The sequence below is a fragment of the Leiobunum rupestre genome, chromosome 11, assembly GCF_980474605.1.
Source record: "Leiobunum rupestre chromosome 11, qqLeiRupe1.1.hap1, whole genome shotgun sequence".
Taxonomy (NCBI): Eukaryota; Metazoa; Arthropoda; class Arachnida; order Opiliones; family Sclerosomatidae; genus Leiobunum; species Leiobunum rupestre.
The window spans coordinates 34,263,201-34,280,633 of NC_143394.1; the positions used below are offsets into that span (position 1 = coordinate 34,263,201).

Consider the following 17,433-nt stretch of genomic DNA (forward strand, 5'->3'; position numbering starts at 1 on the left):
ATGTCCGAAAACGTATTTCATTTGCCCGAAAAATTTATCACAACTTTTGTTGGTGATTTAGTCGTTCAATTTATGTTAACTTTACTGGCGAATTCCATTTGTTCGAATAATCGTTTGCCCGTTTTGGTTGTTTTTTTTTAAATATTGTTAATATAAGAAAATAGTAATATTAACGTGAACCTAACCGAACGTAACCTAACTTAACCTAACCTAAAATATATTCACAACATTCAACGCAATTCCCACTTACTAACAAACAACGATATTTACAATGTAGTTTTTTATTTTTAATTCTTGCACTAAAAAAAATCCGGACCAAAAAAAAACAGCAATAAGAAATACTAATTTAGCGACAGAATTCGGACAAGTGATGCTACCGATTCGGACGAATGAAACCAACAAGTTGTCCAATTCGAACAATTGAAACATTTGTTATTTCGGCGGTTCGGGACAATGAAATTCGAACATTTGTTCCACCGTTCGGACGATTGAAATTCGAACAAATGTACCTACCCCAATTTTTAAGGTAGGCGTTTATTTGGGGCCCCTTCATTAATGCTACTTATGCATTTTTCCTTTGTTTGAAGATATTTTTTCTTCCTGCACCCGCACAAGCAACATTACGAATGACCAAAATATATCCTTAAAAATAAGTTTAATTTAGAAATTTTCCATTGATTTTATTTTAATTTTTTAAAGTGAAAAATTCATAATGAAGGCAACAGTTATATATACAATTTCTTCTCTCAAGTTGTTAATTAGTCCATAAGCTTTGGGTCTAAATGCATAATTGCCTCTGGTAATTGGCGCCATAACCTGTATTTCCGATCTCCTAAAATTATGAAGTTCATATTTTGAAATTAAAATTTAAAAAAGAGCCAGAATGTTTAAGGTACTAAATAAAAATTAGAGAATTTATCACCGAACTCTACAAAAAATTACCTTAATAAAATTTCGATATAAATTTTTAGATCCTTAACTTTTTACAAATTCTTAAAATTCTTCCTCTATTTGACTACTGTTCCCCTATCTAGAGCCTGCGCTTTTTCTTTTTTTTTTAGATAAACACATCGGTGCCGACCCAAGGCCTTAGACACCATCACACAATAACTGATTAATCAGGGTGAGATAAGTGTAACGGCCACGACAACTGGGGGATACGTGGGGACAATGGTGGGGACGCCCGTGGCGGAAGTATTCCGACCACCCGCTAGAGCCTGCGCTTAGAATCTGATGAACTTCAACTCCAAAAATCCCAAAATCGGTTCACAAAACTTACCACAAAACTTCATAAACTTCCAACCCCAGCCCGCTTAAAATTTGTTAATATTCAGTCTACTGGGACAGGTTTTGTAATTTCGTTTATATTTTAATGGCATTTGTGGATTCCTTTGCCCGGTGCTTTCCTTCTTTTTTAAATCTACTTTGCATTTTTGGTTGCAATTTTCATGTATCAACATTAGTTTTCTTTCGGATTGATATCATTTATGGATGTATTACTATGCTGTATCTTCTTGGTATTGGAACGTCTTAACATTATTCATTAAATAAATAAAATTGCCAAGTACTCTTATTTTCGCGTTTTCATGATAAGCAGACTGATCAAAATGGATCCCGCAAATCGCGTCTTCCGGTTGTGGACCAGGTGTTGAATCAAGTTGTCTTAAAGCCTCAAGCCATTTCTATACTAAAGTCGGTCTTTTAACTGGGAATCTAAATATTAAATCATTGATTCAGAGAAATCCCTTCTATTCCTTATTTCTATTTCTTATTATAAACTTACTCATTGGTGGACTGGCCATAAAGTGAACCTGCCCAATGGCAAGTGGGCCCCATGGACCGTTCATGAAGTGGGCCCCCTTAAACATGATAGCTTTATAGTTGTTAAGGCTGGGGCCCTTTGTCTCCTGGCAACCAATAATATTAGACCCAGTCCGCCACTGCACTTATGCATTGAACATTTCTGTTTCTACCGTTATTAACACAACCTTTAACTAAAACCTTTCGACCCATTATGGTGTTAATTAAACAATTACATTAGCTTATTAAAAATAATCTTTTTACATTAATTTACTTTGTCTAATAATTAATCGAGAAGCGTTTAGTTTGCTAAGCCTAATTCTGAGTTGAAAATATTGCGTCAATTTCGCGCGAAACAACGTCGCCTGAAAGTAAAATCCATATAACTAAATACACAAATTAGAATGATATACATGGCTTTTGCTTTCAGGCTTTAAAGATTCCCACCGCTCCAGATAGATGGCAACATCGTCGAGTGATAACGTTTCAGATTTGAAGCTAAATTTTTGTCCCGCTACTATCAGTATCAATTGTACCTCTATTTATTCCCAACTTGGTCAAAAAGGGGGGGGGGGGGGAATTATAATTAATAATGGCCGCTAATATTCTAGAAAGTTTACTTGATGCTGAAGAAAATAAACAGTGTGATATTTTTGTGGTCGAAAATGAATTTCAGAGAAAACCGAATGTTAAGTTAATTTCCGATGAAATATTTATTTTTAAATTATAAAAAAAATGTTTTCTTCCTTCATATATTGTCGTAAAAATATCAGGGGCGGCTGAAGGGCCGGGCAACCCGGGCAACTGCTTTCCCAACGAAAATGTTCAACATAGTCGATGAACGTTTTTTCTCTACTATTTACTTTACAATAGTAAATTATCCATAAAATTACAATGGATAGTTCTGACGGATAAAGCATTTTCCTGGTATATAATATGAAGAAGAAAAAGGCGATGCTCATCACGTCAGAGTAAAAGAGAAGGTCAGCTTAGAGCTGACCTAGATATTTCACGTGTGAAGTTTTCGCGGTTTGGCAGGGACTTCAGGTGGTCCGGGAGAAGGTTCCAGTCCTTGATGGAGGAGGGAACAAATTCGTGCTTCCGAAGCTTAGTTTTCAGATAGGGGATAGCATAGGATTGGCCGGTTTTCAAACCGCGGGGGCACGCATCCACGATAATATTGTATGCGCGATTGGTGAAAGCGCCCCATTCGCTTTATGGATGATGGAGTTTATCATCACACGGCTGAGCAGTACTCCAAAATCGGAGTGACGTAGGTTTTTATATGACCAATGCCTTCGTGGAAAAGTAGCAGCCGTGGAGGGTTCGGCTGAGGAAGCCGAGAGCTCGGTGGGCCCTAGAGACAGTCATAGAAACGTGGACATCCCAGGAGAGCGTGGCAGTTAAAGTAACACCGAGATACTTGAAATCTTGAACGTGATCGATGGCCGTGCCTTCAACTTGTTACCCGAAGGAGGTGGGTTTAAACGCTGGGCGGCGAAGGCTTAGCACTTTCCATTTTTTGGAGTTTAGTTTCAGCTTCCAGTGGCAGCTCCGGAGCATGATTTGGTCGAGGTCCAGCTGCAGGGTGTCGTGATCGCCAGGGCAGCAAATTGCTCGAGACAGGGTGACGTCGTTGGCGTAAATGGACAAACGAGAGAATACACCAGAGCCTACGTCATTGGCATATATTGTAAAGAGAAGAGGGCCAAGTACTGAGCCCTGTGGTACGCCTGAAGTGACGGGATACCAATCTGACTCGACACCAGGAAGGACTACATGGAACTCACGCCCCTCCAGGTAGGAGGCTAGCCACCGTAGAGTGGGGCCGCGTACGCCGTAGCTATGTAGTTTCGAAAGAAGAAGCTGATGAGGCACCGTGTCAAATGCCTTTCTGAAGTCTAGGAAGACCACATCCACTTGGGGGGCTGTCTCCAGACCGGTGCACCAAGCGTCCACGCTGGAGTGGAGCTGGGTTTCAGTACTGTAACCGTGGCGGAAGCCGTGCTGGGCTGGAGTAATGGCATTATGGAGCTCCAAGTGGGTGGTGACGGAGGAGGTGACAACGTGCTCAGCAACCTTTAGGGGTTGGGCCAACCGGGAGATTTGTCTGTATTCCTCAGGATCATCTGGGAGCCTTCCCTTTGGAATCGGCGTTACATTGGCGCGCTTCCAGTCCTGGGGGAGTGTGGCTGTGGAGAGTGAGCAAGCAATCATGTCCTCCACCGGAGAGGCCAGCGGTCCCACGCAACGTTTCAGGATTGCTGGGTGAAATTCATCGATCCCTGGCGCTTAATGGGGATTTAGCTGCTGAAGGAGCTTTAGGATTCCCGTGTTGAGATTGTGATATCTTCCATAGGGGGGCAGATCGCGGGGAGGAGGGGGACACCGAATCTGGATGAGATTTTTCGTGAGGGGTGTGACGTAAGACCGCCTCAAAGAGGGTAGCCTTAAAAGTGTCCCACTTGTCCTGGTTTGGGAGGCACAGTAACTGGAGTTGAGCGGAGATAGCTTCAGTTTCCGCTTGCCAATCGCTAGGCAGGTGCGGAGGGGGGCAGTCTAGGTGGTGAGGGGAGACCCGGCAGAGTGAATTGAAGTAAGTCGTGGTCCCCGAGACATGGCTGGGTGGTGTATCACGTCGCCAACAACTCCTGCGGGAGAAGAGAGCGCAAAGTCGAGAATGCTTTCACATAGACGTAGTTCTGGTAGCACTAAGAACGTGCTTCGTGTAGTTGCACGAGAGCACAGTGCACAAGAACTTCGAATCGAGAGTTAAAGGGATTTGTAACAGATCCCAGTCTATGGATTTATAGTTGAAATCGCCAACTACTAGGATATCAGAGACACCCTGGGACAGCTTTTCAAGTAAGGCGTTGACACGGCCAGAATACGACTTATTGGACGAGGGGGGACGATAGACGCAAGCGACCCTCAGACATTTGGAGCCCATAGTAAATCGCACTACAACCGCCTCAACGGTATCCTAGGAGCGCACTGGATAAGATTTTATGCTATTGGCGACCGCGATCAGGACACCACCACCGTGTCGATTTCCAAATTTGTCTCTGTTAACGCGACAATAGCAGGGCGGAGAGTTGAGAGGTAACCTCCGAAGGCTGGGATTTTATTGCAGAGCGATTCCATGTTGGCGTAGAGGAGAGTCCGTCGAGACCGTCGGAACGGTCAGGCCAAAGAATATAAAGCCCCAGGAATGGAAGGTGTAGCTCTGTCTAGTGGAACTTTTCGCCTCTCGTTTTTAAAGAGAGACCGGGTTACTCTGATTTGCTTTGCCGGAAGTTTCTAACGCAACCAAAACACGCGGCCAATAATATCAATCCTTCCAGTCCTGGGGCTTTATATTCTTAGGTCAGGCCGATACGGTCGCTGAATTGGAAGTGTTTTTGGCACTGATACTATTCAGTATAGACATTATAATTAATGTACTTAAGGTATACTAGTCTTGCCACCTTACCTAGTGTTTCAAGCTCCATGTAAAATGGCTATGTGCCATAAAGAAGGTATTAAATATGTTTACACAAAGTATTTAGAAAGTGATTAAAGGGATTATTTATTGATATGAAAACCGTAAATTTATAACACGGACATAGTAATGTTTTTTTACGGGGGGAGGGGTAGTTTAATTTAGTTTAATAATAATAATAATAATAATTATCAGCTAGGCTAATACCCAAGGCACCACCTTAGGCCTAAGTCATCAAGCGACTTTTGAAGCCATTATTTCAGGTGGCCGGGTTACAATGCGTAGGAGGGTGGTGGCCAGCCCTTCAAGCCACGCGAGCCAACAGCTCCCTACACTAACTATTACCGTTAACCTCAACAAGTTTTTGTGGAAGGGGAAACCGAAGAGCTCGGGGGAAAACCCCTTAAACCAGCGGGGAGAGAACTTGCAAACTCAACGCAGAAGGAGTTGTTCTGACTTTTCAAAATAACAGGGGCGCCAAAAATCCCCCTTGCCCGGGTGAAAAAAATTACTTGAGCCGGCCCTGCGTAAAATCGTGTAATTTAATAATATTTATTGTCAAAGGCTTAGTTTACAACGTTTCCTTAAAGGGGCTCCAAAGCTCGGTGGCAAAAAAAAGAAAATTGAGCATGCTTTTCATTCCCCCCAACCCCTCACTCGGCCTTAGCAGAGGCGGGCAGAGTCAACCGTAAATTTCGCACTTTACTGACTTTACACTCATTTTGCCACCGAACTTTGGAGCCCCTTTAACCATGAAAACTAACGCTTGGTTAGCATTATCATTAGTGCGGCATATGGGACGTAAATCTACGAAATCCCCTACTTCGTCATCCTTCAATGCTTGTATATTATTCTTTGAAAATATTGTAGAAATAGCTATTGGTGTAAGTCTGTTTTTTATCATTAATAAAACAAGATTCTTCAAAAGGTATGGCGCATATTTTTGATCATGATATAAAGATAAAGCGTATTTTTCTCTAAAAGATCGCGTCTTTACATTTTCTAGCCATTTCTGTGAACTGTAATTTTGAAAAACACACTGTATAAATATAGGCCTAATAAATATTACTTATTTTCTATCCAACCATTCTTTATCTTTTGGAAAGTTAAAAACGCTGTTTTTCTTTAGAATTGTTGCAACGAAGAGCTGAACAATATGCTCCAGACATTTTAAGTAATTAATATTATAATGACGAAAATGCGTAATTTTTTTGCGTCTGTAATGCGTTTAAACTTTCTGCGTCTAAAATCCTCGATTCAGAATGCCCGCTTACTCCTGGCCGCAGGGTGTCACTGATGCTAGGATTTCTTGTTGGATTTTCGGTGGAGTTTTATATCTTTATATGCCAGGATCTCTACTTTGAGTTTGAATGCTCCTCATACTAATTTTAGTGCGCTGATTCTAAATGTTCAGTCCGTTTTTTAGAACTGGTCTAGTTTCCGAGATGTAAAAATTCAAAAAAAACATTAAAATCGAAAATATGGCAGAAACGCATTAACGACTGTCGGAAATTTGCAGAAACGCATTATGTCGTTATTAACCAATAAGAGTCTTAATATCATATAATTTCGTCTGCTCTAATTTTTTTAGCTGCATTCCCAGGTTAACAGTCACAATGGCCGTTACTCTGTATTATTGTACCACATAATGCGTTTCTGCCAAGAGTTTTAACCAAACGTAAAAAATGCATTATGTCAAATTATTCTGAGCTTTACTTAATTTTGGCGATATTCATTGTTATATTTAGATTTCGGATTAAAAGAAACCCCTAACAACTAGTTTTCAGTTACCTAAATATTGTAGTATTGTTATTTTTCATAAGAATTGCAAAAATCGATTTATCTCGAAATGCCATTTTGGAAGATAATGGTTTTCTGAAACGTAGGGCAGTAAAGTAGGCAACGTTCTTACTCCGAAATCCCAGAACAAGCTAGCATTGAAAAACATGCCGGGGACGTTTTACCTTCCCACCCTCACGTGCCGTGGAAAATTCTACTTTGAGTTTGATATTCGTGGATCGCCTCAAAATAAACATTATCCCTCACAGGAATCCATGCCTCTACTTGGAATACTTATCCTGCCGTATCACATATGGTAACATCACTCTGACGGTTTTGGCCCCACCTACGAGAGAAAAAATGTCCTTCGCGTGCGTTCCCCTCTCACGCTGTTGTTTGTTAATTTAACATAGTGAAGTCAAAAAAACCGTCAGCTACATCGAGAGGAAAATCTGCCGCGATAAGCATTCCAAGTAGAGGTATGGATTCCTGTCCCTCAGTAAAGGACAATAGACGGCGCCACCAAATTTTTTCCGTTCTCTTATTAATGCGATGAATATTTTTGGTGTGGCATTACGAGTTCAATTTTCTAGTTTCAATAACTTTACCGCTATTTATCGGTTTAAAAAAATTTGCACAGAATAAGGCGGCGCTTTTTAAAATTAGGCTCACGCAAAAGTACCATCCTGGCCATTTGCGATAAAATAAAGCGCGTGCCAAAACCTTTGAAGTTTGCTCTACTCGTGGTATACCTTTACATTATTGGAACTGTCTAACTGGTTGAAAGTGGTCGGAATTTCTGAAAACAGTGAAAAGGAAAATTATGCTTCGCCCACGTAGTATTAAAAAAAATGTTTATTCATAGTTGGCTTACGACAGCCTTTAGAGATTAGAAAAAGTGATATAATTATCAATTACGTCACTCGTGATTATCAATATTATATTTCAAAACGCGTCTTCCGCTCCTATTGGCTGTATCACGGCCAACTTTGATCACGCGCTGTTCGCGCTACAGCGGCCAACACGTCGAAATTCCGCTAGCAAGGATTTTCCCCATATAAACTGTACTATAACGTGTAGGAGTTCAGCACCAAGCTCGGTTTTTACATTGGCTTCAATCTAAAAACTATTCTAAAAATAATAATCCGCTAGGGGCGCTCACATCATACACATCTTTTCCTCATAGGTTAACACAGAAACATCAACGAATGAGATGGCCGCTGTAGCGCGAGAGATCAAAGTTGGCCGTGGCTGTATCAACGACAATGAAACTAGAAACCTGCAAATCACAACCTTAGAAAGAACCATACTTTTAAAACATTTAATCACACAGACTTTACATGAGGATTTTTTTTAACAATTAATGCAAAATATAGTAGAACTTTCTTGAAAGTTAAGAAAAAAAAACACTTAACGCTCCTTATTATTACATAAACAAGACATTAAAAAGGGTAGAATAACATGAAATGCAACTTGATTCCTCGATAGGAACAAAAATTATTTAAAACAAATTTTGAAATGGTGGAAATGTTAACGAAACATTTACTCGCCTCCACCATTAAGCTGTGCTTTCAGAAAATAAATTACCAGAAATATACAGAATGCGTAATAAATTTTTTTACATGTATGATGAAAAATATTCAAACTTAAGCATTTGAAACTTACATAATTGTCGAAATTTAAAAAAAGAAAAAAAAAGAAAACACTTTCAACCATTCTTGCACTTTTGAAAACTTGTCCAATCACATCTGAGCAATGTTTTTATAAAATGGCCTGAAGGAAAATGAAGCATTCTCCTTCGCATCCTGAGAAATTAACGCACTCATTGCATAAATGATTTTTTTGGGTTCACGTTTGACACCAAATTATTAAACTCTTCATTTTTTAAGAGCAGTCTTGTTCCGTTCCCTCTGACCTAAACCGTTTACGAACTGTATCTTCCTCCGATCCTAAATTTGCTTTTCCAGAATCCCTCTTCTTTATTGTGTTCTAGAAAGATGGCCAAATATTAATTCTTTCCTAAGTAGCAAGAGAAATGGAATTACCTTCTTATCCCATTGCTGGTGAAGATATCGAAGCAATATGTTAGTTTTCTCGGTAGTGATAACTGAAAACGAAAAACATCTTCGGTTAGATCAAACTAGATTTGATATAATATCCTTCATACTTTGTTCAGATGGGTGATCCTTGGTGGGGAGGTAAACTGATGGCCTCTTTACCTAAATTAAGATATATAACTAAAACTTACAAAAATATCACAAAGTAAAAGACTTACAGTGGTTTTACACGAAGAGTCTGCTTGAAACCTAGTGAAGTTATTTTCATTGTACGATGGTAAGCCTTTGAGGAATTCAGGAGACGACTAAAAACAGTAGTTATAATTTTCATTATCAAATTGATGCTTAATTTTTTAAACACACCATCTTTTCGCCTCCGAGTCTTCTAACTCTGGTCCAACTACTTGATAGGTAGAAAAATAGAAATTCAAAATTGGAAGTGTTTGACTACGTCTGCTTCAACTAATACCCGTAATTGAAGAGATTTAACCATCCCTAAAATGAAAGTGATTTGTTCTTTCAGGAGGAAACCTTCAGTAATTATCCTGAATATTTTATTTTCCTTATAAAACACGGAATTAGACCTTGGATTAAAAATATAAGAATGAAGAGGTCAGGGTCATTTAATACCTTATAATTTGGGTAATAAAAAGTTGCTGATTTACAAAAGAAAGGAAGGCATTTAAAAAACCCTTATGTAAAAGTACTCGCTTATCGAATTTGAAAAAGTACGTTCAAAATATTTTCTATACCAAAAGAAATAATTCAAATCAAAGTATATGCCCCCATGCTTTGCAAGACTTTAAAAACTGCCTACAAGTCCCTAGTCCTAACTTCGTATTAAATTCACCGGTATTTTCCTCAAATGAATGTCATTACAAACCGCGCATAATGGCCCAAAATGGGAAATATCTGTGTCTAAATAGCGCTGGACTTGTAAAAATGTAATATAGACGGATATTTTAATGATTTCTACCAGTAATTATAACATTAACAAACCAAAAACCCGCCGTTAGAACCACGTTAAAGACGATTTTGACGTCCACTTCACAAGCATAGCAAGGAGAAATGATACTACAAAATTTGTACGGATTTCCAAAGGGAATTTCGGAAGTGAATTATTGCATAATTCCGCGTGATTGGATGTTTTGCCTCTGACGTATTTATGAAACTTTCAATGGTTGGCTGACTGTGGAGCCGAGTGTTGCCCTCAGAATTACGTCAAAACCCTAACATTGGGAAGAGGATGCTTGGAGCCATTTTTAAATAAAATTACAATCATGTAAGATTAGAACCTTATAATTAATGAAATTAATTTAACTTAATTATAATTACCTAAATTTTAATATTAAAATGCCATTGCAAAGTCCCCTAAATCAAGGCCAAGATGATTCTACTGAACAATATATAATATCGCTTATTGAAATTGGTGATCTGAGTAAAATTCAGCAGTTATTGAAAGATGGATTAAATGCAAATGTAATATTAGATAAAAAAATCAAATTCACACCATTGCACTTTGCTGCGGGCTACAAAAGTCGATTGCAATGTGACATTGTTAAATTACTGATTAAGAATGGGGGAAACCCAAATAAAACTGCAAAAAATGGTACCACTCCAATACACATCAGCGTAATGTGGAATTGTGTTCAAGTTTTAAATTTGTTTCTGTCTAGTGAAGGGAACCCCTTAATAAAAGACTGCAAGGGAAAATCAGCCCTAGATTTGGCAAGTGAAAGCAAATCTAAGGAGTGCTTTCAAATAATATTATTCCATGTAAGATTAAATTATGAAAAATCAATAAGACTAAGGCTAGAACCTGATTCTGACCAATCTCAAAGTGTAGGCCTATCAGTGTGTGATTCCTCAAGTGAAAGTACAATTAGTGAACTTGAAAAAGGTTTTTCAGATTTGAATGTTGGTTTTTGCGTATCAGCCTGCTCTGAACTAAGTGAAACCAGCTCCTCTGCAACTTTTGTACACAACTATGATGACCTAAAAAGCTCGCCTTCAGACACTTCCGAAAGTGCAGATAGTACTTTATACCTTACTGCTAAAGACAACCAAAATTCTGAAAAAGTGTCTAAAAGAATGAAAATAAACAAACTAAGTGCTTCAGAAATTAGGCAGAGACTAATTGATTTTGGAGAAAGTCCAGGTCCTGTAACTGATAATTTAAAATACACTTACTTAAAAAAATTGGCAAAACTGATGGAAGAACATGATGAAAAACGCAGTCCAGCATCAAAACAAAATAACTGCTTAAAACCTAGCCCAGTCACAAAACCTAATAATGCATTAAATGGTACTATTTTAAATAGTTAAAATCTCAGGGCTCCTAAAATATAAAAAATATTATTAATGTTTTAGGCTACCCCAACGAACTGGCTCAAATTTTAACCAAGTATATAGATGTTAACGAAATGACAAAATTAGACCACGAGTTAAGTGCAGATTTTGGACGACCAGACCCTAAAATAAGATGGAGAGATGGAACTAGAAAATCATGTTTCAATTACCTCCTACTAGATCCAGAAATTACAAATAAATTATCAAGCACAGCTTCGTCGATGAAATTTCAGGAACAATTTGTCACATTTGTAAAATCTGTTTTCTACATTGGGAAGGGCCAGAGTAACAGACCTTACGAACATCTCACGATTGCCTTAAAAACTTACAAGACTAAAAATCCAGTAAGCGTGATTTCGTCATCTTTATAACACTGATTAGTATAACAAAATCTTTCTCTTCATAGACCACAACAAAACTAACGCGCATTACCAGTATTTGGGATAAAAACATGGGAATTATATGCGTACGGTGTTTTCAAAATGCCATTCCAACTGAAGCATTAACGAGAGAAGCTTGCATGATTGATTCTTTGGGACTCGGAAATTTAACTAATGAAAAGAGAGGGGAGATCTATGGAAAAGCAAAACTGTGGACAGATAAGCAAAGAAGGAAATATGGCGCATACTTATTAACAAGAGCTTTACAAGTTTATATCAATGACGGAGAACGCCAGATCCGACCTGAAGACTTAAAGGATTAGAATTATACTATTCAATGAAATTTACATTGAAATTTTACATACTTTTATATTTACAAGCTTGATTTTTTTAAAAAGTACATCCAAATCATGGACAATTTCTTTTTTAATTACCATTTACAAGTTGTATATTTTAAAATAATGTCTAAAATAACCATGCAGTATAATTTTATAGGGTATTTTTAACATATTAACGAAGCAAATTTGTATATGGAATTTTTTATATTTTATTCCATCAAGGACACAATTCCAATAAATTTTTGAACATTATGAAATCTATTGGTGTAATGTATTATTATTTTAACTAAAACAAGTAAATAAAATCCTTTAAAACTAATTCTTGGATAAATTTCATAGATGTATGCCATGTCGGCAACTTAGGGATCATATGGGGTGATTTTAGTTAGGTTCAGGGTTAAGTAAAAACTAAAAACCTGTTTAAAACCAACAATATCTCATTCAAGGGTTTTACCTAGCCAACCCTAGGAGTAGGGATTTTTTCCATATATGTAGATCATTTAAAATAACAAAATTTTTAATGTTTCCCACTGAAAAAAGTTGAAAAAGAAGCCCAAGCGGTAATTTTATTTTATTTTTGAAATTATGGTAAACAATTTTTAAAAAACCCGTTTTGAGAAATTACCATCGCAACCTGAAAACCTGTGGATCCACAACTTGCGGTTGAACTCCCCACATGATCCCTAAAACAATCCAAGTTTCCATGGAAACAAGTGTAAATCGGTCCATAATCGGAATAGTTTAGCATTAAAAATGAATGAAGTTTAGGTTACATATCATTCTTTTGAGTCTGGAACTTGTTTACACCTGTTGCTATAGTAACTATGAGGAGTGACTAAATGGTAGTTCTTTCATGATATATTTTAAAGTCTGTGTACAAACCAAAGATGACACAGGTTTTCACACAACTGGGTTTAATTTGTACCATTTTAGTTACGTCTCTCGTTAATATTTTGTTTTGGGCAGCCCAATAGAGACGAAACTAAAATGTCACTTTAATGGAGCTACAATTCAAAATAGGGCACTCGCCTTGGTTCACTTTATATATTTAATTGGATTTAAACTAAACAGGGTGAGAATTTAATAAAGCCAGAACAGTCAAAATGATTGATATTTTAACTGTACATTTAACCTTATACGATTCTATACAGTGAAGCTGAAAATAATACTGAATTTAGCATTTTAAGCGGTTTCAAAAATGGCTAAATTTGCTTATACAGGGATACCAGTATTTTTAATTGTAAAAATAGCCTTAATATTTTTTACAATTCATAGAAACATTAATCACGTAAAGAAAAAATATCTGAGTTCATTTAAATTGATTAAGATGACGCACATTTAGATTTATACGTAGAACAATTTATTCCCTCAATTTAATTGAAATTGAATTCCACAGAAACGGGAAAAAATAATTTTAAAAAGTATATTTATATAAAAATGGTAATGAACTATTTTTCAGAACGTTTTGTTTTTGCTTATAAGGGCCAAAATGCAATTAATTTCAGCTGGACCTTTTTACTTCTTCCATAATCATATATATTTAAGCTCTTTTTGTATTACGAAAAAATACTAAAGAGGAATGTTGAATTCACTCTATGAACTCTGCGTAAAAAGCAAAGAGAACAGCTCGTATCTGTTAAGGTGACAAAACTTAAATGCGGAAGGGCTAAAATATTTTAAATAGTACATGAAAATAACTCTAAATCAGGGGTAAGAGAGCTTCTCCACGCACCCTGATGAAATTATTTAAAAAGAAATATTTTGGTTTTGTCTATGTACAACTTTTCATAGTTGAAAAAGTTTCCATTTTTGGCATCATTTTAGCGTTAGATATACCTTTCTTTTAAGACTCCGAAGGAAAGGAACAGATATTTACCTTTTTCGTTCAATAGATGCTATTACATCGTACATTTTGGGAGAGTTCCGTAAACAATTTAAATCCTTAGACATGAGCGGCGTGAGAGTCGGAACAGTTGGGTTTCGTAGGAGTAGATGGGTCTAACCCCATCGTTTGACAAACCCAGCCAGCAAAATCTACTTTTTCTGTTTCTGATCTTTTCACAAATTGGTGATTCTGGAAAATGTAAAACGTTGTTAAACGAGAATAAATTCAGCGAGATAAAAATAGCAAAAACCTACCATTAACGTCTTTAAGTCTGTCCTCTCGGCAGGATTCTTCTTTAAGCTACATTTATAGCGAGATAAATTAGTGAAAAGTTGAAAACAGTATTTAAAAAGCAGAAACGTACCATTTATCAACCATATCTTTAAATTCTGTTGTAAATGCACCAGCAGGCACTGTCGGAGGAGGCTGAAATAATGTATTTATGAAAACTTTCCCAAGACACTAGCTTTGATAGCTTATCATACCTCATTTACTATGTAATCTAATAGTTCAAAAATGGCCATTGGCCTGGGACCATCGCCTATGGGAATGTTGATACTATCTGTAATAAAAATACCAAGTTAAAATTGAATAAATTACAAACACGCAAATGTATTATACTTGGTCTGTTGCGGGAACTTGGGGAGGGAACTTGTCCTTCTAGGTCAGCTTTTTCAGTATATTTGGCTCCGAAAATCATGGCCAATTCTTTGGGTTCAGGAGGAGGAATAGGATACCTTCCAATCGCCATCTCTACTAACGATAAACCTAAGCTCCAAATATCGGACTGAACTGTGTAATGGGTTCCTTGTAACCTTTCAGGCTGTAAAAAGAAACAGTTGCATTACGCATTTCATAAACATAATGGTATTTATTAGCACTTACCGACATATAGGACCTTGTTCCTACGAAAGAATTTGCCATGGAGTCAATTAATTGACCACTAACCCCAAAGTCGCATATTTTTATTTCCCCTCTAGAATTGACCAATATATTTGAAGGCTTCACATCTGTTTAAGAAATTAACTTGATAGTTTTTTCATTAATTATCTTCCTTGTCTAATTTAAAATTACCTCTGTGCATAATTTGGTGCTTTTCTCTTAAATAATTTAGACCTTTTAAAACTGCGATTGTGACTTTTCCTAGTATAGATTCAGGGATTTTTCCTGCTTTTTTTAATACTAAATCTAATGAGCCTCCATCCTATAAACACAAGCAATTATTTAAGCAAATTATGGAGCACTTGATGAGATACCAAAAACACATACCATATATTCCATACAAATATTGATTTCTCCATCACTATAAAATGCTCCATAAAAGCCTACTATGTGAGGAGAGTTACATTCGTGTAATACTTTTAGTTCACGAATGATTTGAGTTCTAATAGCTGGTTTAACTTCCAAATGAATGAGCTAGTAGAAAAAGACAAGCGGCAAGTTATTAGATACTAAGTCTTACAATTTTTAAACATATTCTTGATACCTTTCGTGCCATAATTAGACAACTTGGTTTATGTAGAACTTTTGTGACAACGCCACCATTTCCGGCTCCCAGTTCGCCCAAGTTTTCAAAATCTTCACTATTGAGCTCTCCGACTTTCTGTTTCTGAGTTAAAAAGGCTTCAAGACGTTTCCTCTGTTGATCATCTAGTTCCAATCCTTCCAGAGTCTTCTGTAACGCTTCTATGCTGGTGTCAAAAGTGGATTTGCTAAAAAAGGATGTAGGCTATTTACGTTGACTAGACAGTCAACCTTTTCATTTGCACGAAAGCACAATATAATAAAATGTCATGCTTTCCCATTCACTCACACAGTTAAAACAACTTCACAATTAACTGGGGTTCATGCAAAGTACGATAAGGGTGGCCTATGCTTTTAATATTAAAGAACTTAACAATGCAATATGCAAAATTGCAATGTTAGTATAGGCCTATAAGCAAAGGGTTAAGATATTTAGGAAACCAACTCACTCATTCAAATCCGCAACGCCCGTGGAATCAACTGGTTCCAAAGAACCTTGAGGAAGCTTCAGGTTAAACTTATTTTTACCAGGATTTTTACTCATTTTCGAAAATTTAACTAAAAAGGTTAAAAATTTAAGAAACTTGGAAGAAAAGCCGACTACCCCGAAGTGGCCGAATCGGCTTCTTGTCTATTTTTAGACTGGCGAAAAACGCCATCTACGGGTGATGAAGACGTAATCTACCCGTAAGTTGTTGTTCTTTCTTAATATATTTTAGTGATATTGATTATTTCACTTAAAAATTGGAAAAAATAATAGAGCACAATCTGCTTGTCTTGCGGGTAAAATAATTGTACTAGTCACATTTCGAGAAATAATAAAACTAGTTGGCTCTCCTTATTCTTTACTCCATGCAAAATCGAGTACGGATCGAATCATAGAAATCTTATAGGTAACTGGCAAATGGGCCAAACGCCGTGCAGTCGATAGCCAGATCTCAGCCAATCAGAGCTCAAAGAGTGGTTCTGCCAAGAATTTAATGTCACCAAAGAGAATGACGTCACCTATCTCCCGCTATAGTAGCGGATCCAAGGAGGATTATTATCCTCCTTGGCGGAACCACTCTACGGCCTCTCATTGGCTGAAGGTTCAAGGCGAACTGGCGTCAAGCTCGGCCGTAGGCGGCAGCATTCTAGTTACCTATGAGATTTCTATGGATCGAATCGTCAATGCTGAAAAGCATCGCGTCCTCATATCCGGTTTTAGCAAAACTAAATAATATATTCATATTGTATATAGAATATATTATTTAATTTTGGTTATAGTTTTTATCTCCAGTGCCCGTCTGGAAAGGATTCACCTATTAAAAGCGGTCCTCTCTCATTGTGAACCCCACAATGAGAGAGGACCGCTTTTAATAATCTTTTAATGTTGCGTTTTTGTATACAATCCTTAAAGGGAGTAGAAACTACATAAAACTCATCTGTTCTAGGACTTGTTTAAAACGTAACATAATCATAATAATAATAACATTTATTTCAACCAGCAGGAGACCACAGAGGCAAAGCCTATAATTAGTGGTCAACGGACAACACAAACAGAAAACGTAAAATATAATAAATAATTAAATAGGAAAAAAATATAATTTAAGAATGGATTAAGATTTATGACAAAGCCAATCATGAAAGTAAAAATTCTACACGAAGGAGCGAAATAACGGAAATGTTAAATTCGTTGACCCACCATCAAGGATAATACACCATAAATAGGGAAGCCGGAGGCTCCCACTCAAAGAATTTACACCAAGGAAGAGAAGCTGTAGCTCCCTCTTCTCTAAGTTGGTTTTATCTCGTCGACCCTAAAGGTAGGGTTGGGTTTATTTGCTAATATCCGGTTCAT

The 17,433-nt window shown here is 37.2% G+C and overlaps 3 protein-coding genes across 7 annotated transcripts; 1 reads left to right on the plus strand and 2 right to left on the minus strand.

The window, feature by feature from the left end:
- Positions 1 to 8,343: 8,343 nt before the first annotated feature.
- Positions 8,344 to 10,275, minus strand: LOC149922345 (DET1- and DDB1-associated protein 1). 3 transcript variants are annotated; one of them, XM_090164094.1, is made up of 7 exons: positions 10,117 to 10,275; positions 9,481 to 9,612; positions 9,336 to 9,422; positions 9,228 to 9,279; positions 9,106 to 9,167; positions 8,935 to 9,049; positions 8,344 to 8,865 (listed from the first exon to the last, which is right to left on the minus strand). In XM_090164094.1, the coding sequence occupies exons 2-6, from the start codon at positions 9,481 to 9,483 to the stop codon at positions 8,945 to 8,947; spliced, it is 309 nt and encodes a 102-aa protein (XP_090020220.1). In that variant the 5' UTR covers positions 9,484 to 9,612; positions 10,117 to 10,275; the 3' UTR covers positions 8,344 to 8,865; positions 8,935 to 8,944. The 3 variants fall into 3 exon arrangements, with proteins under 3 accessions (XP_090020220.1, XP_090020218.1, XP_090020219.1); XM_090164092.1 differs by having other exon boundaries at positions 8,348 to 9,049; positions 10,117 to 10,274; XM_090164093.1 differs by lacking the exon at positions 10,117 to 10,275 and adding an exon at positions 9,870 to 10,079 and having other exon boundaries at positions 8,348 to 9,049.
- LOC149922346 (uncharacterized) lies at positions 10,254 to 12,493 on the plus strand. Its single transcript, XM_090164088.1, has 3 exons — positions 10,254 to 11,422; positions 11,488 to 11,810; positions 11,873 to 12,493. The coding sequence occupies exons 1-3, from the start codon at positions 10,471 to 10,473 to the stop codon at positions 12,167 to 12,169; spliced, it is 1,572 nt and encodes a 523-aa protein (XP_090020214.1). The 5' UTR covers positions 10,254 to 10,470; the 3' UTR covers positions 12,170 to 12,493.
- Dsor1 (mitogen-activated protein kinase kinase 1) lies at positions 12,244 to 16,217 on the minus strand. 3 transcript variants are annotated; one of them, XM_090164090.1, is made up of 10 exons: positions 16,043 to 16,217; positions 15,556 to 15,760; positions 15,339 to 15,485; positions 15,144 to 15,273; positions 14,955 to 15,079; positions 14,691 to 14,892; positions 14,555 to 14,631; positions 14,434 to 14,495; positions 14,324 to 14,369; positions 12,244 to 14,258 (listed from the first exon to the last, which is right to left on the minus strand). In XM_090164090.1, the coding sequence occupies exons 1-10, from the start codon at positions 16,135 to 16,137 to the stop codon at positions 14,127 to 14,129; spliced, it is 1,221 nt and encodes a 406-aa protein (XP_090020216.1). In that variant the 5' UTR covers positions 16,138 to 16,217; the 3' UTR covers positions 12,244 to 14,126. The 3 variants fall into 3 exon arrangements, with proteins under 3 accessions (XP_090020216.1, XP_090020215.1, XP_090020217.1); XM_090164089.1 differs by having other exon boundaries at positions 15,556 to 15,781; XM_090164091.1 differs by having other exon boundaries at positions 15,556 to 15,798; positions 16,043 to 16,157.
- Between the last annotated feature and the right edge of the window lie 1,216 nt (positions 16,218 to 17,433).

Bases quoted from the DNA above. Each gene is read 5' to 3' on its own strand.
- LOC149922346 (XM_090164088.1), top strand. From the start codon at position 10,471: ATGCCATTGCAAAGTCCCCTAAATCAAGGCCAAGATGATTCTACTGAA. The intron at 11,423-11,487 runs GTACTATTTTAA...TTAATGTTTTAG, and splicing joins ACCTAATAATGCATTAAATG to GCTACCCCAACGAACTGGCT. The intron at 11,811-11,872 runs GTAAGCGTGATT...TTCTCTTCATAG, and splicing joins CTTACAAGACTAAAAATCCA to ACCACAACAAAACTAACGCG.
- LOC149922345 (XM_090164094.1), bottom strand. The intron at 9,280-9,335 runs GTAAGTCTTTTA...ATCTTAATTTAG, and splicing joins ACTCTTCGTGTAAAACCACT to GTAAAGAGGCCATCAGTTTA. The intron at 9,050-9,105 runs GTAATTCCATTT...CCATCTTTCTAG, and splicing joins ACCAGCAATGGGATAAGAAG to AACACAATAAAGAAGAGGGA.
- Dsor1 (XM_090164089.1), bottom strand. From the start codon at position 16,137: ATGAGTAAAAATCCTGGTAAAAATAAGTTTAACCTGAAGCTTCCTCAA. The intron at 15,486-15,555 runs GTATCAAGAATA...TTTTTCTACTAG, and splicing joins GTCTAATTATGGCACGAAAG to CTCATTCATTTGGAAGTTAA. The intron at 15,080-15,143 runs GTAATTTTAAAT...TTTCTTAAACAG, and splicing joins GCACCAAATTATGCACAGAG to ATGTGAAGCCTTCAAATATA.